This window comes from Ostrea edulis, chromosome 8 (genome assembly GCF_947568905.1).
Source record: "Ostrea edulis chromosome 8, xbOstEdul1.1, whole genome shotgun sequence".
NCBI classification, from domain to species: Eukaryota; Metazoa; Mollusca; class Bivalvia; order Ostreida; family Ostreidae; genus Ostrea; species Ostrea edulis.
In genome coordinates, this window is record NC_079171.1 from 71016171 (window position 1) to 71030770 (window position 14600).

General features: G+C 34.6%; 1 protein-coding gene across 1 annotated transcript; it reads left to right on the top strand.

The window, feature by feature from the left end:
- The first annotated feature begins 231 nt into the window (after window positions 1-231).
- LOC125648696 (uncharacterized) lies at window positions 232-1670 on the top strand. Its single transcript, XM_048875702.2, has 3 exons — window positions 232-673; window positions 777-927; window positions 1050-1670. The coding sequence occupies exons 1-3, from the start codon at window positions 232-234 to the stop codon at window positions 1441-1443; spliced, it is 987 nt and encodes a 328-aa protein (XP_048731659.2). The 3' UTR covers window positions 1444-1670.
- The last annotated feature ends 12930 nt before the right edge of the window (window positions 1671-14600 follow it).

Genomic DNA, 14600 nt, shown 5'->3' on the forward strand with positions numbered 1-14600 from the left:
TCGCGACTCCGAACCACCCATTTTTCTACCTTGTTCAACACCAAAGAACGGAATTCATCAGTTATATGTTGAAACTTATCATGAGGTCCAAATTCGTGCTGTTAAATTGTCCTCATTCTATTTCATCTGGTCTGCCATGCCTTCCTAACATTCAGATTGCCAACCCCAGATCTGATGTATGCAATACCTGTGAGCGCCACAGAGAGCACATTTTGAATGCAAAATCTGAAAATGAAAAGCTTACAGCAACAAGAAAGTTTACAGATCACATTGAAAAAGCAGAGGGAGCATCACCTCTACATTCAGTGCATTAAAGAAGCCAGGGAAGAACATCAGTCTATTCAGCTTCCTGAGTCACCTGTTAGACCCTGTTCCACAGATTTCCTCAAAACTCACTACACTTTTGACTTCGCGCAATGTGTGTCTGTACCTCATCATTCCAGACAAGTAGGGCCAGTATTCTTTGAGACACCACGGAAAATTCAGATCTTTGGAATTTGTATGGAGGGAGCAGGATCTCAGCGAAATTATTTGATTGATGAAGACCAGACCATTGGAAGAGATGGAAAGAATGCCCATGGGCCAAATACAGTCATCAGCATACTTCATCACCATTTTCAAAATTATAGCATGGGAGAGAAATGTGCTGTTCTTCACTGTGATAACTGTCCAGGTATGTATATTTCATCTTCATTTTTTCATATACACCTAGTTCTATTCATTTTGTCCACATGTATATGCTGCTTCTAATATTCTAATGCTAACTTCATCTTTAGGTCAAAACAAAAACCGGTATGTGATTGGATATTTGCTATGGCGGGTCATGATTGGGCTACATCGAGCAATTGAACTTCACATGCAGATACCAGGGCATACAAAATGTCAAGTGGATGCAGGCTTTGCTCAGATCAAAAAGAAGTACAGGAGGTGATATTGTGTTAATATCAATTAATATTCCAAAACTAAAATTGTATCTAGCATAATCGAGAATTTCTATAATAGTCTATATTTGTTCAAAACCTTTACGCGGCGATGCATTTTGTTTTTAGATCAGATTGTGACACTTTACAGCATGTTGCTGACGTAGTCTCCAAGTCCTCCAAAAGTAACGAGGCTGTGATAATAGAGGATGGAAATGTGAAATACTATGAATGGAAAGAGTATATAAAAACAACTTTTCAGCCTTTGAAAGGGATACGCAAGTTTCATCACTTCACTTTTTCAGCACTGCTGCCTGGAGTTGTATTATGCAGCGTTGATGTAGATGGCGACAAGGTCCCAGTAATCCTCAGTAATCACGACCAAATCAGTGTAAATCTACCACCAGAGATAATGCCGGGCGGACTCAGTAGAGAACGACAGGAATATTTATTCAAACATATCAGACCTCATGTCCGGGAATGTTTCAGGGACACAACATGTCCAGAATTTCATGAAGAATAAGTGAAAGTTTCAATTGTTTCCGACAATGATTAACGTCATTTCAACGTCATTTTTTGTAACGTCATTGAAATATTATCTTAACCTTTGACAGCCTATATCTCAGTAAATATGCTGAATATTTGACCCAAACTTCACATGTGTCTTTTTAATGTTGTTTTCTATCATATTCCATTAAAAAGTTAATTTTGATAATTTTTACCATAAGGGCCCTTTTTGCATGGGACGGCTCAAATGTTTATAAAACTGAACCATGTTTTTGAAGAATGTTACCCTTTGAACAGGCAGATGGGCTAGACGTATGATAACCAAAAGTAGAAGTGGTCCCATATCCCCTATTAAAAATGCAAAACTCAGAGTAACCCAATTATTTACGTCGACACCATGAACTAGTAAGCGACTCCTGTCAATAGACAAAAATATTGTTTCTTTTCCTCACATTCAATTTTAAGTTATAACTTATGCATTGTTTCTATTAGTTTTAGTAGCACGTCTCAGTAGAGTTGCATCAACTGGACAAAGGTGTTAGATGATAAATAATGTCCCATATTATTTGTCGAAATGCGCATCTGGTGCATCAAAATTGGTACCGTATAAGTTTTTACATGATAAATACTGTCCCATATTATGTGAACATCGTTTAATAGAAAAGGTGTCAGATGTTATATAATGCCCTATAGTGTGTTAATATCGTGTAATAACAAAGGTGTTAGATGATAAATAATGCCTCATATTATGTTGATGTCGTGTAATAGAAAATCGTTTGCAAGATTCGGGCCAATCCCTGGTCAGATCAATCTTCAATCATAATGACATTACCTTAAGCATACTACAAAGTAGGCTGCTACAAAGCACTACAAAAAGACTACCACATACTACCCTAAACAAAGATACCTACATATTGGGGAATTCCACTTATTGGTAGCACTTCTAGTATTCTTATTTTTAGTACGAATTGAGCACAGCGATAATTTGGTGCGTTACCATACAATATGTTAAAACATGGTTCAATCTTTATTCAGTAGCTGTGTCATTCATTCTTACCACATTCAAACAATCTAAAATGTCAACAGAAATTATGGCTATAGGAACTATATTAAAAATGAATTTGACAAAAATGTTTTGTTGAACACACCAGTACCATTATCCCTTGACTAACACGGTGAATTACAATAGTAGTGTATTATAACACAACAGGAGGTGTTTCCTGTCTTAAAAATAGGAAATATGCATTTCTGTATGGAAAATTGAGCTTAGTGTTTACCTTTCAAATGCTGCTTAAATCATTACTTTCTTAAAAAAATATATATTTACGTGAGGGAAACTTATCAATCTATATAATTTGATATATAGCACGTGGATGTCTTATGATTTCATGATCATTGCATAACCTTGAATAACTCGTGACATTTGTATCGGTTTTCGGAATGATTCTGATAAAATTGTGTCGGTTTGCCAAGATGAGGAGACAGTGTTTTATATCTAAGAAACGGGGAACAATTTCTAGAAGATGTCCTAGTGTATGTGTGATGCCATTTTATTCGCTATGAACATAACATATTGCACTACCATCGGTATATACAATCATGTTGCAGTATCTGTTAATTCTTGTAGACATATCATTGGCATGATTGAGATTAGAAAAGGCCAATAATTCCCACTCAGGCACGCGACACTCCATTGAATTGAAAGTGCATGCTACAGTACTGAAATAAACGTGCGACTGCCTATCATATATATTTGACACCCAGTGGATAAAATTCCTTAAACCTCTAGTTTGTCGCATTAAATTTTATGATTGATGGTGTTAAATACTTTTGGCAGATCCAACATCACCATGCCAGTGAACATACCTTTTGAGATATCGCGTCTTATATGCAGGAGTCCGTGTTTGCCCAACTATCTATTTAATATTGCTTATGAGTTTTGGTCATCTGATACACTCGGCGTTATTTTCTGTGCTAAAGTTAAATGTGTCGGCTCACATGCCCCTAAACAAAGATGAACGGATCTTGACGTAAATTCTTAAGTCACATGTAAAGTTTTGCAAATGATTGTGTAACATTCCAATGAATTAACTTAATCACTAATCAACGAGCTACAAACACCAGATGCTCTAAACAATTGAACAAAAGTGCATTAGCCACTGTCAAAGCGTCCTTCTTCCGATTGGAAGTACGTATAGTTATTTTGAAAACATATCTACAGCGGTAAACACATATGATAATTCACTCATAGGGTGGTTGTAATTTTTGTATAAATCAATTTCCAACACTTCAAAAGTTCCAGAAGGAGTGAAATGTGCAGTATTATGTGTCTTTGTTACTTTCTGTTTAAGCTTCCGTTTTTGACAATGGTTACACGACGAGAAACGACGTCTATATATCCTTTATCAGAATCGGTGTTATATACAAGCTCAGTAGAGATCATTTCGTCTTAATGACCCTGGGTACTCAACAATGAAGGGTTTAAAAGCTCATTATCAGTAGAATCTGTTCGCACAGTTATTTCATCATTGGTTTGTGATTGATCGAAATGACCGTTTATTAGTGTTTGTTTAATCGGCGGTGTGCTATATGGAACTCGGATATTCTTGTTGTGCGGGGTTCATTGTGTATGAGGTGCTTCATTAGCAACGACAGGAAAGTCAATGTTAGCCGCTGTTTCCTCATCATATCTATCACGAACATCTATGAAATTTGTACAAAGTCTTTTGTCATTTAAAAGAGACGGAAGTGTTACCCATTTGGTAATGTAATAGAACTTAAAGATTCATCGACATAAGGGAAGAATGAGTCCACTTCATCTGGATTATCCAATAACATTTTCAGAAATTCTGGGTTCCGCGACACAACATCTGCAAGAATCAATTGATTGCATTCAATTGAAAAGTCGTATCGTTGTAAAAGTGCAAGCCATTCCTCATAACTAGCAGTTCGCAATTGCTTTTGGAATAACGGTTTAATGCTTGTTGATCACACTCAAAGCTAAAATGTTTTCCATCTAAATAGTGAGAGCAATCGATAATGGCAGTAAACATGCCAAGAAGTTGTAATTTTGTCGGACCATAAGATATATGCTATTTTGGCAATTCCTCGGATCCAAACCGTACGACATGAGATGTTCCAGCAGAGTGTTATCGGTAAAATATGTACGCGATTCCTTTACTGGAAGTATCTACGAGAAGACGAACTCAATATCATGATGAGAAAATATCAAAAGAGATCTTCCCAATAGCAGACGCTTTGATTTTCTGAATGCATGTTCTTGTTCATCGTTCCGGAAATATTTACCTTTTATTTCTAACAGTTTGTTTGCAACTATAGTAATATATAGGTTTTCATTTTCAACTACCGGTACAACAATGTCTTGTCAAAATAATCAATCAAACTGATGGCGCAATATGTCACGTTTTTGAGGTGGGAGATGGCGTGGTTTATGGTGATTTCATGATACGTTTAGTTTCACGTGATTTGTGTATTGCGTCACCTTGGTTACACCAGTATCAGGATTGTCGTTAGTAACAAACACATCTTTGTTACTCTACAAAATATTTTGAACGGTTTTAAGGCCACCATATTTCAATTCCGGGCTAACAGCAAGGTGAAGATAACGAACAGTGATCAATCACATAAATCCTACAAGCAATACAAAATAGATAGTTGGGCAAACACGGACCCCTCGACTCACCAGAGGTGGGATCAGGTGCCTAGGAGGAGTAAGCACCCCCTGTTGACCGATCACACCCGCCGTGAGCCCTATATCCTGATCAGGTAAACGGAGTTATCCGCAGTCAAAATCAGTGTACCAAGAACGGTTTAACAATCGGTATGAAACACGTCAGACAGCATTTGACCCAATGCGAGGTCGTATTGACGAACTAGATCGTTATAACGATCATATAATTTGCGAAATGCTGACTTCAATCGAGACTGTTGAAATCCCTGTACCATCAACTTGTTTGTCAGTAGCCTACCTCGATTTAAAAACCGACTATACCCAGAACAAGTTCTTGCATATCAAATTAGTTGAGATATATAAACAGCATATGCAGGTGATAATAGAATATTGTTACATAAATGTGGGAAGTTGACGATGGAGAAGCTGAAATCATCCCGTTTGTCATACAGTTGAGTTGTCAGTTTGCCGTTAATGTCTACTTTCAATAAAATATCTAAGTATGAAGCAGAAGTGGACGACTCTGTGGTGTCTTTTATTTCGAGCTCACAGGGATATATCAAATCGACATATGAATGAAAGCTCTCATTGTTAATAGACAAAACGTCATCGATATATCTAAAAGTCGAATTGAAGGTCACAGCGAGATATTTTTTCTTCTCACGTAGTTTTTGAATAAATTCTGCTTCATATGAATATAAAAACAGGTCAGCCAACAAAGGAGCACAATTCGTGCCCATGGGAATTCCAACAGACTGTTGGAAGACCTAGTCACCAAAGACTAATAAGATATTGTCAATGAGGAACTCTAGCATATTTTTATTTCAATTTCAGAGTACTTGTGCGTGGAATCAGAGTGATGTTTAACAAAGTAAGTTTTTGAATGGCTGATCACTAGATATGAGTATTTCCGTTTTTCGTTTTTGTTGAAGAAGCCACTGTCTATGATGTCAAAAAGTCTAGTCTTTAATTTATCGTGAGGAATGGTCGTGTATAGTGTTGAAAAGTCATAAGTTTTAATGCTATTGATTTGGGGAAAATTATGTGATTTTAAGTTTACTAAAAGTTCTTTAAAAATTTTTAGAATCCTCATTTGATTTAACACCACTTTGGCATATGTAGTCGCACAGTAAGTTTGAAGTTTCTCCTTCACCGCTGTTAACATGTTCGTGAGGAGCAAATATAGAGGCTTGGTAGAGCTCTTACTAGATCCCGCAATGTATCTTTGTTTGTAAGGGTTTTTATGTAGTTTAGGAATCCAGTATAGGTACGGTAACTCATATTCATTCGACCCATTGACTGGAATATTAAATGTGTCTAAAACTGAAGCATGGTTGTGAAGAATGTCGTCTTTTGAAAGGGCAGTCGGAGTATAAGTATGATTACCAAAAGTGGAATTAATGCCAAGTTTGTTTAAAATACAGTTGTAATAATGAGCCTTACAAACAAAGACAATATTGTTACTAGATTTGTCAGCTGGAACCAAAACGTATTCCTCATGTAACCTATCTAATTCATTTATCACTTCTGGTTTACTAAACACAGAATTATAAATGGTACGTACTTTTGTTTTCATTTGTTTAATGCGGGATTTTAATATCCCTTTTATGCTTTTAACCCATTCTGACAATGTATCAAGTTCTTCTTTTTCATATTTCGCCCATCGTTTGGCATAATATTCGACAGGAAAGCTATCGAGTAAATAATTCCCTTATGTCTGGTAAGTACTAGAAGTAAACATTTGTTCACTACATACAATATCTCAATTTTGACATTATTTGCCATCAATATTGAATATTACGTGAGCAAACATTACTTCAAAATATGCCTCTATGTTATTCATACCAATATTGACCCATTTGTCCGACAAATTAAATAGCTTCAAAGGAGCGTAGTGACCATTGCGTACACAAACAAGTCATTTCGCTGCAACAATATATTTGTTTCTCATAATGTTATTAGGTAAACAGAAACCCTAGATATGGACAGGTGTATTTTTTTTTAAGGTGTCTTATGCCTTATTAATTACATTAGACATTGGTGGTAAGGTAAAACAATATGTATTTCTTACATTACACGTAGAACCGAAATCCATAGACAGGGACATATATTTAGAATTCGACACAATACCTATCAACACAAACAAATGCGAGCCAAGAATAAACGGATGAGATGATTCCTTAAGCAGGTATACATAAATATACACATATAGTTCCGTCTCTAAGATTTGCACTTTGATCCTGGCGATACCTATAATACGAATTTGTTGATCATGTGTTGACTGAATTTTTGGACTGATAGAATAATGAATAACTGATTTTGATTTGGTACGAAAACTACCATAAAGGGAAAAATATAGTAAATATATTGCAGTACCGGAGTCTAAAAGCGCAGATAATGAAATGGAACCAGTTTTGACGATGGTAAACATACATTATCCGTGGTTTTGATCTTGAACATAGTTTCCTTGGCAACATTACATGAGCCCAATACAGATACCGTAAGGAGGCGTTATTTCTTTCACATTATTATTCCTTTATGACGTCGACACCGGTTGTGAGAAAGCGACAGTTGGAGCGTTTAAGTGTGGGTAAGAGGACAGGTGAAGATAACGAGCAGTGACCAATCTCATAAATCCTATAAGCAATACAAAATAGAAAGTAGGACAAACACGGATCCCTGGATACACCAGAGGTGGGATCAGGTGCCTAGGAGGAGTAAGCACATCCTTCGAAGTCAAGAACATGAATCATTTTAATGCTATTTCTGAGTTTTGAAATAGAAATCCAAGCGTGCGAGGTTAAAAGAAAGCCACGTTTTCTTTACCTGCTATTTTGCATCATTTTTTTTTTAGAGTTTCTAACATCAATTAAGCATTATTTTGTTTTATTAAACCCGTAGAGGGCGGAATACCCTTTAATTGATTGTGACGCCAGGGTTAGAGTTAGATAGGACATGGAGCCACTCAAATTAACCTGCATAATCCTTGATTTTCAAATTGGGGATAAGGTCAAACGTCCATGTCACCATGGACACATTTTATTCATTTTAAATGTCTGATAAAATATTGCTGGTACCATTGATCATATCTAACTTGATACGAACCGCGTATATCGTTCTGACACATTTACCATCATTGGTGATCCTTTATAATGTTTCAGCATTATTGTTTTTCATATTATCAAAGAGAATCGGTGAGAACCTCAGTTTTTACTTTTAAGTCATTGATCTCCGAATTTCGTTCAAGGTTACAGGTCAAGGGCATGAAGTTGTTAAAGTTGATTATATTTTAAGAAATAAATCCTTAGTTTATGATATTAGAGATAGTGAATTATAACTTTATGTTTCAGGCCAATGGGTTTACCCATTTAACTTAAACATTCTTACCTGTTTTTTTAAACTGTGGAGGTTTTCGCGTATAATTAGGGTTACTAGTTTGCTGTAGTTGGTTTATGACACATGAATACTTAAATTGTTCAGACACGTAGTCACAGTCTCATCACCAAACGTTTGACATCAAATCTGCAGTATCTGATTCTCAGCTAGAATCGTAAAACGGATGCCACGTTTTACAGTAGGCATGACAAGCCAGAGGACCCTCACTACTCATTGACCGTAAGCGCTGAGCAAAGGCTTAAATCTGAAACCCTTCACCGGTCTTGGTGACATCTCCGTATGAGTGACATTGTCGAGATGAACGTTAAAACAAGATACATGCACAAATACATATATATATAAAAATACAAGTTAGTTTGATGGAGATTTGTTGCGTTCAATATATAGTCTGCATATACATACGTGCATTGGTGATAGTTGTCTAAAGTAATATTGCAAGTGAACCCTCTTTCAGTTTGAATTTTGAGACTTATAATTTTTGAGATGATTTTACATTTTATCCATAACATCCCCATTCAAACACACATATAACAGTTTAAGTATTTAAAAGCAGCTGCTACAGTATCTAGAAACCAGTGTGTATAAATCGTAGTTACATCAGACACGGTAACGTAACTTTAGTGCGATCTTATCTTAATCAACACTTGAAGAGTTGTTGTTCTTTGAGTTATAGCGATTGTACATGTTTACATCGATTTGCCTCGAGTAAACATGATATGTTTTTTTATGAAGGGTACATAATCAAATACATTATCAGATATATTTGTTTAGGATAGGAAATCCAGGAAGACGACGCTGTATTTTAATTTCCTTATTTCATCCGCAAGGTGCGTTTATTATTATTTGTTTCAATCAATATATTAAGACCGAAATTCAACAATTCATAATATTTTTCAATCGGAATAAAGTGTTTACAAATTTAAACCTTCCCATTTTAGATAATCTCCCAGCCCATCATAGAGATTTATAACGAGTACATGGGCGTATCTATATATCTAAAATATGCAATAAATCCCTTAGACATTAACATAAATGCTTATTAGCATCAATTCAAAGTAATGTAAATCGTTACATTAATTATCTGGGTGTATATATAACTAATTAAACGGATCATGCAGCTATTAATTCTAACACATCGAGTAACTATAGTGTGCTTCTTTTCAATTAGCCATGTCTCCAATAACACTACAGGGAATCCAAGTTGACGTACATACTCAAACGCACTTTATTCAGAAGTCATCACACTACACACTTGTTTATAAGTGTTTAAATAATCCATTCAGATTATTACATGTGGTTCCCGTTGTTCGTTCTTATTTTGATGAATGGGTAGAAGTAGGATGTATTTTAGAGGAAAAACCTTCTACAGCCACTTTCATTGTTGAATGGTTAGGGATATTGCGTTATATCAGAGTGTTGTGATATTCATCACACTAATCCAACACTGATGCGTACTGTGGCTGATTGACCGCCTTACGCTGTAAAATTTCACAATGTGAGCATTGGTTCTTTGTTGTTGTTTTTTATTAGTCTTATTAAAAAAAATGTAAGTTACAAATGTCAGTGACTTTACCTGAATACTTATTGGTGGAAGAATGAATACCCATTTCTCACGTATTTTTTTTTTCTATTTCACTCCCTAATTGCGAAGAATGAGTATATCTGCACACGCATTTTTAAAGAAAGAATGCAATGCAATATCGTAAGCAAAGCAAACATTTGACTTAACACTCAAACACCAATAAAGCGCTTCGCTATTTTTATTTTTCCTTCATTCATTCCTTTTTCATTTTGATTTACCTATTGTTGCAGTGAGTTTATAAAAAAAAACATTTTGTCTTACTACTGTCGCATAGAACATAAAATGTAAGAACTTATTACGTTAAACATTAACATAATATAGGCATAGAACACTATTGTGATGGGTGGATAGATGAATAAAGTGAGTCATCTTTTAATTACAGGTACTTTTAAATGTCCATTCAGTCAAATTCACTATTGAACTACTTTTCAATCATCTTTCAGTAGTTATTCAGTCACAATTAAATTAGTAATAAATCAGTCTCATTTCGGATATCATTCAGTAACAATTTTGTCACATTTGATTGAATATCTAGTTACCTTTTAGACATCGATGAGTTTAATCTATGGAACATTCAGTTCTATATTCATGTTGTCATATCTTAACGACCAATTCGCTATATCTCTTGTTTGAATATATATTTAACAATTTCGATGACTTTATTTCCGTGCATATGATCATTCAGTACCCTGTCTTGTCAACGTTTTACATTTTAGAAATAATTGTAGAGGTCTGTGCGACACCAAACAAATTTATATTTTGTTTCTTTAGTTTATGTAACCATTTGTCACCCTGTGGTTAACATTTCCTCGAGTATTACCATCAATCCATGTAATCGTATGTCGTCGTATGGAATCGCTTATACTTCCATTTTGATACAAACAGTGAATATAACGAAGTGTGATCAATACCGTATCTCCTATCAGAAATATAAAATATATATTAAGTCAACACCGGATATGCCAGAAGTGGGATCAAGTGCTTAAGACGGATACGCACCCCTTTTTGACAGTTCGCACCTGCCGTGAGTCCTGTATGCTTAATGAGTAAATGGATATCCATTTTTATATAATTACTTTAATCTAGATTATGACGGTGTAACCGGGAATTTTTACTTCCCCTAGGTATCTGTTTTTATTCCTGATGTTTTCAGGGCATGCGACTGCTCTAACCTTAGTATTATATTCCTAACGGAATGTGTGATATTAAGCATTTTTCGTTGTGGTAACCTTTTAGCCATTACATCACTATCAAATATATACACAGAAAAGTTTTTTAAAAAAATATATCAACAGCGTATTCATGCAAACTAGTTTGAGTAAATCGGAGCTACATCAGACAAGGAACATAACTGTAAAATCAGTGCGGTCTTATTCTCTGCAAAACGTGAAGGGTTGTTGTTCTTTGAGCAGCTGAGGTTATCCATGTTTATGTTGGTTTACCTCGAGTAATGTATGTATGCTTGTTGTGAAGGGTAAGCATCAGATAGATTACTGGAAATGTTATTTTAACCCAGAAAACGTATACTGTATTCCCATTTCCTTAATCAATCTTATCTTATTCTCATATCATTTGTTTTAAGCATTAAAGTAATATCAAAATACTAAAAGTATGTAGCATATATTAATAGCAATTGAGTGTTCATAAATGTAACCCTTTCCTTCTTAGATAATTGCCCTGCCTATCAAGTCTATATAGGTATAAAAAGCCCATGTGTATATCAATATTTTTTACCTAAATGTTCATATCAAAGTCATACATTGTCTTGAATAATGTATACTCGTATATATGATGCGAGTTTCATTAAATTACTTTTGTTTATAATTCATAATTATTTCTAAGAAAGGGATTTATCAACATGGATAATACTGATAATCTCAATTAGCCTAACAGACATACTAACTGTTATGTTTCATGTACCTTCTACGTCGAGCATGTGCCCCTAAACAAAACTTGAATAACACTTTATCTGCTTTGCTCTAAGAATTCTAGCAACGCTATTTGTCAAACTATCGCTCATGTTTTGTGAAATTGGTGGCAAAAGTCTAAGACTTTGACTCCATTAATATGTATCTGTTTTCACATCAAATTCCTTAATGGCTTCCTTGATGATTGAGTTTCCCTGGACACCGGCTGAGAGCCTCGATTTCGTTTTTAAATGGCCTCGGCGTGAATAACGCGTATTGTACCATGTCTACTATATTTGTAGATTTGTTAAACATCGAGAGATAATATGAAGTAACAATACACCGTGGGTATAAATTGCGTTATATTTCCCGCATTCAATCAATAGGCGGACAAATATAATCTAAATTTGTGTAACAAGCTAGGGTACTTTGGTAGAGCTCGGTCCTCATAGGTTTGGCGCTTAGTATGTAATATGTGTACCCAATAATCAAATTGCAATACCCTCTCCTTCGCCTTCAAACACGGTCACCCCTTAATATATATGTTATTTTCACAGAACATTTTTTTCCGTTTGTATTGTACGGTACCAATATTGATGCACCAGATGCGCATTTCAACAAATAATGTCTCTTCAGTGATGCCCATATTTCAAATAAATTCGATTCAACATTCTCTGTGGGACCTTCAAATCGACAATTCAGTTGTGAATTACATTTTTGAAATTATTGCGTTAAATTCCCAGCAATATAATGTTGTCTGCTGAAATGTGTTTCAATGTTTATAACCATCATGCACTTAACTTTCAAAGCTTATCTTTCATAACAAAATCATATTTAACACCACTGATTTGATCAAACAAATGTTACTTAAGGAAGTTAGCACCTGAGCTTTTGAGTAAAACTGCGCAGGATGCTACAACTAAGTATTCACTGTGTCAATATTAATCTCATTGGTGCAAACATATTACACATCTATTGCTGAACCCTATCCAGTTGAACATTTTTGTGTCAATTCAATTTTTGAAAGGGTTTGACAGGAACTATATTTTGTGGTGGAAGGATTCACTAACCAAAAAGTTCTACTTCTGCATGATATTACAGTTTCTATTTCATCCAATGTATCGTCAATTTGTATACTCCTATACGTGCATTTCAGTTTTATAATTCATGATACAGGTAGTTGAGACTTAGAACTAGTTCAAATGTTATAATTTATTAACTTGGTTGATATATGTCATTCAAACAGAACACCGATTCTTAAAAAAGCTATAATGAATTTACTCAAAATTTTGTATAAAAATTCAGTATTTTCGCCAATAATTAAAAAAAAATTGATCTCCAACACTAACGTTTTATAGTTGCATTTTTAATTGGAAGACCAGACCTTGGGAATTATGTAAAATTTTAGAAATTGACATTACTCCTAATATGTCCTTTTAAACTCTCAATTTTGATATCATGAAGTTGTTTGTATATCAAGTGCAATAAGGTCATTATTTATTTCCATTTCTAGTATTAATTTCTTTTTTCATCTGTAGTGTTAGAGGACATGGGTATGCATCTATTATATGTAATACTTGATTTGTGTTGCACATGTGGTGTTGACACTAACGGAAAAATCAAGTTTGATTGCATAAATTTTAAGTGCAGAAAGGTTATATTTAGAACATTATAGCTCAATAACAAGCGTTACGACCCCAGTTTTTCTTTTTAATTTCCCAATTTCCCTTCAATGTAGAAATCAAAAATACACTTCCCTAAAAATTAACATAACTCCAAATCTCAGGTGTGAACCTCTTTAATTCAACTTACATTAGTTTAGAATTCAATCAGGTTTTAATACTAATTAATTCTTTTTACAGTTTGCTGTATCCATTTATAAACTTCATGTATGTATATAAACTTTACTATAACAATAAGCAAATTCAACAAACCATGAAATAAAAATCATAATCACAACTTCAACATCAAACCATTTCAACATAGGGTGGATCATTTTTTATCCTTGAGGGATATGCTTTGCATCTTATCAACATCATCTTTCCAACATCCTAGACTATATTTCAAATTCGATATTTTTTCTCTTGGGGTCTGATTCCCACAAACATCATAACATGAAAACGGTGAAAAAATCAGCTAGAGAATTCATACTATCGACATTTCTGACCCAAATGTTCATATCAAAATCATACAGTTGTCATGAATCACGTTTACCTGTATATATGACGCGATATTTTCATTCAAATACTTTTGTTTATAATTCAAAATGATTTTTAACAAACAGTTTTATTAGCATGAATGATATCGCTATTCTCAATTAGCGCAATACAGATAATACATTGTAACTGCTATGTTTTCATATACCTTCTACTCGAGTATGTATCCCTAAACAAAAGTTGCATAACTCTTTGTTTGCTTTGCTCTAGGAATTCTAGCAACGCTATTTGCTCAACTATCGATCATGTTTTGTGAAATTAGTGGCAAAAGTCTAAGACTTTAACTCCATTGATTTATAGCTACTTTCATATCAAATTTCTGATTGGTTTCTATGATGATTGAGCGTCCCTAGACACCGACTGAGAGCCTCGAATTCGTTT

What these genes read in the sequence shown, in the direction of transcription:
- LOC125648696 (XM_048875702.2), top strand. Translation starts at nt 232, where the DNA reads ATGAAAAGCTTACAGCAACAAGAAAGTTTACAGATCACATTGAAAAAG. An exon ending in TCACTGTGATAACTGTCCAG is followed by an intron (nt 674 to 776) that starts GTATGTATATTT and finishes CTTCATCTTTAG; the next exon opens with GTCAAAACAAAAACCGGTAT. An exon ending in ATCAAAAAGAAGTACAGGAG is followed by an intron (nt 928 to 1,049) that starts GTGATATTGTGT and finishes TTTTGTTTTTAG; the next exon opens with ATCAGATTGTGACACTTTAC.